The sequence below is a fragment of the Dendropsophus ebraccatus genome, chromosome 5, assembly GCF_027789765.1.
Source record: "Dendropsophus ebraccatus isolate aDenEbr1 chromosome 5, aDenEbr1.pat, whole genome shotgun sequence".
Lineage (NCBI taxonomy): Eukaryota > Metazoa > Chordata > Amphibia > Anura > Hylidae > Dendropsophus > Dendropsophus ebraccatus.
In genome coordinates, this window is record NC_091458.1 from 65,466,912 (window position 1) to 65,476,998 (window position 10,087).

The 10,087-nt window shown below is 41.3% G+C and overlaps 1 protein-coding gene across 1 annotated transcript; it reads left to right on the forward strand.

Moving 5' to 3' along the window:
• The first annotated feature begins 2,353 nt into the window (after positions 1-2,353).
• Positions 2,354-9,704, forward strand: LOC138794164 (short-chain dehydrogenase/reductase family 9C member 7-like). The gene is made up of 4 exons (XM_069972933.1): positions 2,354-2,685; positions 3,838-4,096; positions 6,715-6,881; positions 9,484-9,704. Exons 1-4 carry the CDS (start codon positions 2,370-2,372, stop codon positions 9,702-9,704), a joined length of 963 nt encoding a protein of 320 aa, XP_069829034.1. The 5' UTR covers positions 2,354-2,369.
• Positions 9,705-10,087: the final 383 nt, after the last annotated feature.

Here is a 10,087-nt window from a genome sequence, read left to right on the forward strand (position 1 = left end):
TAAAATAATTCTATTGAAGCATTCTTGCCTTTATATTTTATAAATCCACAAATATTCACATTTTCCAATAGTTCAATTTCAAGCATACTCAGCACTGTCACAATTGATTTCCATTTATACTTATTAGCTGTATAAAGGGAACAAAACTTTTACCAGTTGACCTTTTTAATGGGATTGTCACCATTTTTGATGATGAGACTAGTATGAGGTACTGCTCTATTCCTGCTGTCAAAACTCATATTGCAATTGACTGCACCAATCCAAGTGTGAACAGAGATTTAGGGAAATGACACTTTGTGAAAATATTCTTGAAGCGACTCTGTACCTACAATCTGCCCTACCCCTTGTACCATCAGATAGCTGCTTTTATTCCAAGATCTGGCTAGGGGTCTGATTGGCAGGTGATGCAGTTATTGTCCTAAAAAATAACTTTTAAACTTGCAGCCCTGTGTCAAATTGGCGTGGCCTACAGTGTCTGTGCCCTAGTCCTGCAAAACCTCTCTGTCCTTCCTCCCTGCCCTCTCCATCATTAGGAATGCCCCATGGCGGGATTTCTCCTATTAATCACCTGTATGAACACTGCATTAATGCTGGATCGTTAAGGCACATTTGCAGTGTTCAGACAAGTGATGAATAGGAGAAATCCTCCTAGGAGCTTTTCTAATTATGAAGAGGGAGGAGAGGAGGGACTAAGGGGCCTCGCAGGGCAAAGAAACTCTAGTCCATGCCAATTTCACACAGTGCTGCAAATTTAAAAGTAGTTTTTTAGGACAATAACTGCATCACCTGCCGAATGGACCCCAGGACAGATCTTGGATTAAAAGCAGCTATGCGACACTACAAGCGGTTTAGGGGGGGGGGATCAGATTGTGGGTACAGAGTCACTTTCATAGTAATCAGTAATGTAGATTCCTGAACTTGTTTATTTTTTTTTTGTAAACTGGTTTTTCATATATAAGAATGTTTGTGAATGCTATGGTATTTTCACGTGTCACTTCTAGAGCAAAGATGATTTAAAAAAAAATTTGCTTAGCAGACAAAATCTGTACATCGGTTATATGATCCATACTGCGGAGCTTCTGCCTCCTCCCTCCCCTTCCTGTTCTGTTCAGTGCATTTAAATTTTCCCAAGAGAAGCTTAAAACCTCATTCAGTCTGATGCCACATCACCAGCAATACATAAGATAGCTCAGCCTTTACAGAACAGGTTACAATAATCCCAGCCACAGGTGAGGACTTTGGTAAAATGGTTTTAGTTGTAAAGTAAAAGTAAATGTGGATTCTTGTTATTCTTGTGCAGAGAAATTTTATTAATTTCTGTGGGAGCTGATGATGATATCCAAGAGCTGTACTATCTGTCATGATCTCGCCTGAAAAGGCATCAGTGCCACCCTCTGCTGTGAAGATTAGACCTCTGCGCCAAAGACTGCGATTTTGTCCATAATCTTCCATTTATTCTGTGTTTAGTTTGCCTTGTTTTTTCCCTGTCTGAACTGTGTCTTATTCCTTCTGGTCTGCTAATTGTTTTCCCTGCCCCACGCGTGTCTGTTCTGCTAAGTTTCTTCTGGTCTTGTAACAGTTAACCTGCCTTTGCCTTAGTGATTGACAGCTGGTCCCTCCTATCACTTTCTGGACATGGTTCCTGGTCTCCTATTTAAGATTTCTGTTTCTGCCTGTGCCTGGCTGGTTATTGACTTAGTCTCTGCCTGCTTGTGTGTTCTGTTTTCTGGTTTCTCCTGACTCCTGCTCAGTATTTTTGACCTCCCTTGCTTGCCGCCTGCCCCTGACCTTATTGCCTGTTTTCTGACTATGCTTTTGGATCCGATTTTGTACTTTTGCTGCCAGACTGTTGTGACCCGGATTGCTGACTATTCTTATTGTGTTTGTTCGTTTTGTCTTGTCTATTGTTTCACGTATCCAGGCCAGGGATCGCCGCCAAGTTGTCCGCTGCCATTTTAGGGCAGATTGCGGCAATTAGGTAGGGACAGTGGGAGGGGCTGAGCTCAGGGCTCACTGTCTCTGTGTGTTTGGTGTGACTGGTCCTGACACTATCACTCATGTACACGTACGACCACATTTCCATTCCATTCGAGAAGGGATTAAAGGGGCCTAATAGTAAAGGCACATCTAGGAAATGACCCGTTATCAGTACAGTGGGGCCCAATGATAAAAGGCCACCCTAGAAGACAGTCTAATAGCAGTCCAATAGGCCTAATAGTGTAGAGATTTGTAAGTATGGCTATAAGCTACATTTACAATTCTAGATCTGGAATTAAACAGTACTTATGGTTTTCAATAATATTACTTATATAGAACAAAAATGATCTTGAATTAACAAATTCTATTATAGGATAAGACTATAACTCATCATGTGGCTTCTCCTTCTGCTGGTGGTATTTGCCCTGATGTTCTTGTACAGATGGTACAGACAAAGTCTGATCCTGGAGAATCTTACAGACAAATATGTCTTTATCACTGGGTGTGACACTGGATTTGGAAACCTGCTGGCCAAGCAACTGGACAAACGTGGGATGAAGGTTCTGGCTGCTTGTCTGACCAATCATGGGGCGAAGGACCTAAAGAAAGAGACCTCTAGTAGACTGCAAACAATGATACTGGATGTTACTAACAGCAAAAGTGTAAGCTCTGCTGCCGAGAGTGTGTCAACTATAGTTGGAGATTCAGGTGATCATTTGTTTTCCCTTATGCACATAATTTGCATGCTTTCTATAACGTGTTTAATTTATTATCCTATTATGATGCACATAGCAAGATAAAGAACTATCAACTAATACAGTTTTAAATTTTACATCGGTTGCATTATCATTTGGCCTTTCTGTACAAGGTCGGAGCTAGAGCCGACGATATATGTCCTAAATGTGACCAGGTGGGGGCAAACTACGTCCATATGTTATGGAGATGCAATGTAATTCAGGGCTATTGGAGGAAGGTCATTGGATGTATTGTGGAGAAAATGGATGTGGTGATACCGTACTGTGCGAAATATATTATTCTTGGCTGCTCGATAGGTATAGAAGCTCATCAGTTTTTTGTTCTCAAAGCTCTGTTGTTAGCTAGAATAATAATTCTGAGAGCTTGGCTGGACCCCTCCCCTCCAGTGTTTGACCGATGGCAAAATCTGATGAGAAAAATACAAATGTATGAGAAGATACTAGCAGGGACTAGGGATACATCTAGGAAAAAACACCTGAAAGTTTGGGGTAAATGGATGGAGGTTTAAAAGTATTGTTTTTTTTTTTCTCCTCTCTTGCCAGTCTGGGGGTGGGGGGGGGGGAGGGTTGCTATGGTTTTAAGGATGTCTTTGAAATTTGTTGAACATTGCATGTTTGGTGTAAATATGTTCTGAGCTCCCTGTGAGGAGAATTATTTGTAATTTTTTTTCTTTTGGGTTATTTATGGAAAATAATAAAAAAATAGTAGATAATTGAACAAAAAAAATTAAAGATTTTGCTTTTTTTTTTTTTTTTTTTAATTTCTCCCCATAAGTAGTGCCACATGTGTCCTTTCATTGTATCTGATGCTTCAGCACATCCCCATATTTTTGTATCTGATTCCCCTTGCCCAGTTTCTCCTGCCATGCACACAGGAAATGACTGCTTAGCAAAGACTGGCTGAGCAGTCATTTCCTATCCACATAGCACGTTAGCAGAATTTCATAAGAGGAAGACAGCGGCAGGCAGCGGGAGGCCGTGTAACATAAAATTGATATTTGCATCGGGCAACCCCTTTAAGGGAACAGTATACGCTGACTAGTAAAACATGAAAAAACTGTTTTGATATTTATACATAGCTTGTTGATTTTCTTCTGAATTGCAGGACTTTGGGGCTTGGTTAATAATGCTGGGTTTGGCATTTCCTTTGGTCCAAATGAATGGCAAAAAAAGGATGATTTCATAAAGGTCCTGAATGTGAATTTATTTGGTATGATAGATGTGACTGTACAGCTACTGCCGCTTTTAAGAAAAGCCCAAGGACGTATTGTCAATGTATCTAGTGGTTTGGGAAGACTGGCAGCTGTTGGTGGAGGATATTGTGTATCTAAGTATGGTGTGGAGGCTTTCTCCGATAGTTTAAGGTAAGTTTATGCAAAATGTTGATAAAGAAACTTCAATTTGATAAAAATGGTTGTTGCTACACATTCTGTCTAGTTTTCCTTAATTCTTGCAGTTAAAGAGTCACTGTCGTTTTTTTTTTTTTTTCTTTTCAGAAATCAATAGTCCAGGCGATTTTAAGAAACTTTGTAATTGGGTTTATTAGCCAAATATGCCATTATCTGCATTTAAAAAGCCTTTTCCCAGGTCCCCCCTCCTTACTCTTTTCCATCCACTGCAAAAAATCAGGAAATTGTGACTTGTTGCATCAGACGTACCCAGTCTGGTCTTGGGAGAGGGGAGGGGGAGGAGGGAGTAAGCCGACAGCAGAAAGCAGATAACAGAGGATTAAAGGCACAGAGCTGAGTGACAGCTGTAATCAGAGCTCAGAGAGGTCAGTGGTGACTGTCAGAGGAGATAAAGGGGGAGGTATTTGTAGATTAACTCTTTGTTGTCCTGTTTTGGTCTTTTATTCAGCTCTCTCCACAGGAGAACAATGAAGACAGGGGGGAGAGCTTCAGGCTATGTTCACACTACATATCTTTCCGGCCGTAGTTCGAACGCAGCCGTACATGTGCGGCTGAAAGTACGGCCGTGGGAAAAATAGACATGCGGCCGGATTGCGAACATGCGGGCGAACCGCAAACATACGCCCGTAGTAGAGTTATGCTTCCCTAGCTTGTTTCGAAGCGATCTGAAACAGGTCATTTACTTGGAAATCTTCGCCCAGCACAATAAAACACACAGAACCTTTTGGATCTAAAAATCACGTTCAATTTGGCTGAAATAAGTACTCCGTACGGGACCGCATGGAAATCCACGGCCGTGAGTTGGAACATTTCTGTCTTCAAACAATGGTCTTGTTCATTTTTCACGGCGCCGTATATGATCCGGCCGTAAGCTCATACGTAGTGTGCATTGTGCGGCCGTATATCGTATACTTTCAAGCGGACGCATCAACCTCAAAACTACGTGCGTATATTTGCGGCTCGCACTACGCCCGGAAAGATACGTAGTGTGAACATACCCTCAAACTGCTTTTTCATTATAAAAATGCATTTTTCGGCTAATAAACCCAATTACAAAGTTTCTTAAAATCACCTGGACTATTGATTTCTGCAAAAAGAATTTCATGACAGTGACACTTTAAATATACAGTTCTTGCAGTGCTGTCTCTTCCTTTATTGCTGGATTTTCTGCCGCCCTGGGCCAGGGTGGTGATATGGGAACCCACCCCATCTATATCGGGTTTGTGCTGCTGTAAAACATTTTTTTCTATGTTCTTGCAGTTACATATAGTTATAAACCAGTTTTTCATATATAAGAATGTTAGTGAATGCTCTGGGATTTTCATGTGTCATTTCTGGAGCAAAGATGATTTGAAAAAGAAATTGCTTATACCTAGTCAACTCCTCTGCCTGCTATGAGAATATGTGTGCCAACCTCACTCATGCTTACACTAAGTTTCAGTCCCAGTAGTCTTGTTAGTTGAATAGCAAATTTTTTTCAGCCTAGTACTCTCCCTTACATTCGATGCTCACTTCTACTCTTACAAGTGTGCAAACCACATACTCAATATGTCTCTTTTATGTCTATACCACAGAATATTCTGCAAATTTGTTCTTTTGGTTCTGGGTATGGAACTGGACCCTTTGAATAACTCTTGACAATGTTGGTCTCCGACTCTGTACTGTTGGTTTTGTCATGCCAATGTTGTGACTTGTATATTGTTATATTTTTCATGTCTTATAAAACTTCAATACAAATTATTGGAATTTAAAAAAAAATGCTTAGCAGACAAAATCTGTGAACATAGACAAAAGCTATGTTCACACACAGTACTGACAATGGCCGTTTGGCACCCAAAAACAACGGCTGTTGTTAAACTGAAACTTGTATTGATTTCAATGCACAATGGCTGGAAAAGATTGACATGTCACTCAAAAACACAACTGTTGTTCAATACACTATATAAATAACATCTGTTGTTTGCATTGACTTTAATTCAAGACATTTTTCAATCACAAGAACGGCTGTTGTTTTAATTGCAAACAACGGCCGTTCTTGTCCTAAAATATGTAGTGTGAACACAGCTGAGAATTTTTTTTTTACTATATTGTTGTGCTAATATGGATTGCTTGGATCAGTTAGATAGGTGCCTTGCTATCAGAATCTGGCTGAGCTGCTGGAAGAAATCAACTGCACTGCTGGCAGAAATGCATATCTGGCACATGCCTGCAATGGAAGCATGGCAGAAGCACGGCTGGGGCACAGCGGCAGGTATTTTAAAATTGTATCCTGCAGCCACTAAATATTATAGTTAATCTTTAAGCAGTGTGTAGCAGTGTAGCAAGTACCAGTATATACAAGTAATATGCGATACCCAAACACTGCTTAGACTGCTAAGCAAGACATTCCTCAGCCTCATGACAACCTTGTATGTAAAGTAGCTGGGAAATGGGATGGTGCAATGATGCCAGAAGTCCGAAGTCCGGTCGCAGTATACAGTCCGTGCACAGACCATATACCAGATGTGTGAATGGCCCCCTTAGTTGGTATACCTAACTTTAACAATGATGATGTTTTTATCTTTTATCTACAGAAGAGAAGTACGTGACTTTGGAGTAAAAGTTTCCATCATAGAACCTGGATGTTTCGTAACACCCATGACCCTCTCAGTTGATGCTCATGTAAATAACTTAAAACGTCTTTGGGAAAATATCCCCACTGGAGTTAAAAATAGCTATGGCCAGCAATACTATGAGCAATGTAAGTTGATGTGTACAGATACTGCTCCATATATCTCAAATACAGTTGCAGCTTAGCTTCCAATAAAATACAAGAAAATTGACACTTAGCTTTGCCCCTTGGTGTAGTGGGTGCTGTGGGACAAGGTCCTATAGACATGTAGATAGTGTGAGTCATGTTGCACTACTTTGGTGGCTGTTTCACGCTCTCGCATTCTTCCGGCCTTGTAGAAGTACAAGGCCAGAAGAAGCACAAGATTGTGAAACAGCCGTAGCCTGGGTGGAACAAACCTGCAATGTGAACTGTCATACTTGTGTACCACTTACCTGGTGTTTGTCTGAATAACTTGATTCACTTGATGGTGAGTGGCTGCCACTTTCTTTGTTGTTTCTTCAGTCCGGTGGTTGCAGCCTAATAGAATAATATATAGAAGATAGATGTCAAGGACATCAGGATTGTTAACAATACAACTTTTAGGAACATACCTGTCCATGTTGCTGTGGTAGCTGTGGCTTCCTTGCTGTGGCATTCGGAACGGGCAGGAGTCCGAGGTCCGCTCTGTCTGTTGCAGTTGTGCAGCAAATCAGCAGCCGGGGAGTGGCTGTTCGGTCAGCCCCAGTGATGCCGAGGTTGGTTATCCAAACAGCACTACAAGAATGCCAGGCCAATCATGTGGCCCAGCGCTCCTGCAGAGTGTTTTGGAGATATATTTAAATAGGTGTCAGCATACAGAAGATGCCTGTGATAATTTGTGACTTGCACTCTACACTAGCTATTTCTACAAGTTATTTCTGGGTGCCAGACCCCTGCTTGTATTACCTGATCTAGGCTTTGTCGGTTATTTTGTACTATGTAAGATTAGCGTCACCGATAGCGTCTTCTCAAACTTTATTAATCCGAAATCTTGCAGGGAGGGGAACGGTGGATCAGTGTAGACGCAGACACATCATCCAGATGCACCTGCTCCTACACTGATCCACCATTCCCCTCCTTGCCAGATTTCGGATTAACAAAGTTTGAGAAGACGCTATCGGTGAGTGCTGGATTTAATCTTACATGAACATTTTGAATCTACCTTTTCTTCTATGCACCCCGATTGTCTCCTTAGAAGGTACACCCTGTGTTGGGCATTTATTCTATTTCAGGGACTGATTGTATGCAGTGTGGGCTAGCTGTTACTCACACATGTCTATTATTTTGTACTATGCTCCTATCTGTGTATCTGACCTTGGCTGTTATGTTGTTTCTCTTTGGCTCTAATTTTGTACTGTGTATTGTTCTCTCGGTTCAGACTCCATGACTTGGTTTTTGACTCTTCTCTGGTTCTGTCTTGTGGTTCATCTGTTCCCGGTTGGTTGGGACATGGACTATAAACTACTCTATACTTAGCAGTGTAGGGACCGTCACCCAGTTGGGGTCTGCCACCTAGGGCCGCACAAGTGGGCAGGGACAGAAGGCTAAGCTTCGTTATTGCTCACTGTACCTCCCTGAAGTGAAAACACTGCACTGCATTGATAGTACACTTTAAAGGAGAAATCCGGGAGGAGGTGGCTGAACATAACAACCGAGCCTGGACCCCGCTATGGCTGCGGTCTGGTTGAATGGGGCTGACACATCCCATGTTCCCGCTCAGTCCAGTAAGAGGCCAGGGGACCAGGGACCAGAGGGGGGGCAGCCAACTCATGCACTGGAGCCAGGGAGGTACTGTAAGTGCCTGTTATGTTCAACACCTCCCAGCTGTTTAAAAAAAAAATGGATGCCTGACTTCTCCACTTCTCCTCCATTTCTGTTCTGTGCTACCATTACGGGTGGCTTGAGCTACATAGAGACTGACTGTATACTTTTTGTATTATATTCAAGTAATTACTAAAAGAGAAAACCAGAGTGCTTACAGCCCTAGCGTAAGCACAAGATCCAGTAACACACAGACAACTCCTACTCTGATTATAAACATTCCCTTCTCTGCTATATTCAAATAAAAACTATCAGGACTTTTTCAGACCCCAGGCCTGACCCCTTAAAGAAATAGAAACCCCCTATATCCAGACCTGCCCCTTAAATATATTCAGAACCCAGAACTCTTGCTTTAAGTAAATGCAGATCTTGGATCTGAACCCATAAAAAATACAAAACAAAGAAAAGATCCCCTATACACAGACATTAGAACATCCCTTTAGACTCATTTCTCATTAGACCAACTAATACAGACCCCATACACTGACCCAGCAGATCTCATCATGTATCCTCACTGTTCCCCCCCTCTGACGTAATGACTTGCAGAGGTCATGGGATCTTTCTGTTCAGGCCTTTTAACAATAACAGGACCTGCACATGGGTCGACATGTGACTTTAAGTGTGCAGGCCCTTGTGCATTTCCTGTGTACCCTATCTCCACCCAGGGCACATGCCCCCATGCTGCATCTCTAAAGGTGGCCCCTGCTCCTGTCAGGCATTTCTGGCAATTGTATTTACAATAATATTTAGGTTGCATGGGATCTTTCCAGGAAAACATAATCCATTAACATAAATTAATAAAAAATATTATATATATATATATATATATATATATATATATATATATATATATATATCATAACATTCATTTTAACTTATTTTTCTACAGATGAGAAAAATGTAAAGGCTTTAATAGCAACTGCCAGTCCCAGGAATTATTTAGTTACAAACTCTATGGAGCATGCCCTGACTGCTGTATACCCCTGGACGAGATATACACCTGGCCTGGACTCCAAGCTCATCTATATTCCTGCATCTTACCTCCCTACTGTGTTGGCTGACTACTGGCTGAGTCTCTCTGCACCCAAACCAGCAGATAAGAAGTGCTGACCAAACAAAGCACAACCAAATGCGGCTGAATTGGAATGAAAATGATTGAAATACTTTTATCACCAACTATAACATAATAGTATACCTTCTTGAAACCATGTCTAATAGAGTACAGTATAATGAATTCCTCATTTGGACTTATTACAGCTATTATTAATTTATTTCATCAAAATATTTACCATTGTGATTCTCGTTTATGAGACCAGCCAAATGTCTCTCCACTATTTTCTCTAACATACTCTTTTCCATGTGCAAGTACTATTGCCATTATCAGCCAGTCCAAAAATATAAGCAAAGAAAGACCTAAACTTTAAAGAGTGCAGTATGATGCAAGTGTGGACTGAGCACTAAGGAACATACTGATACAACACCTAAAGGGTTAT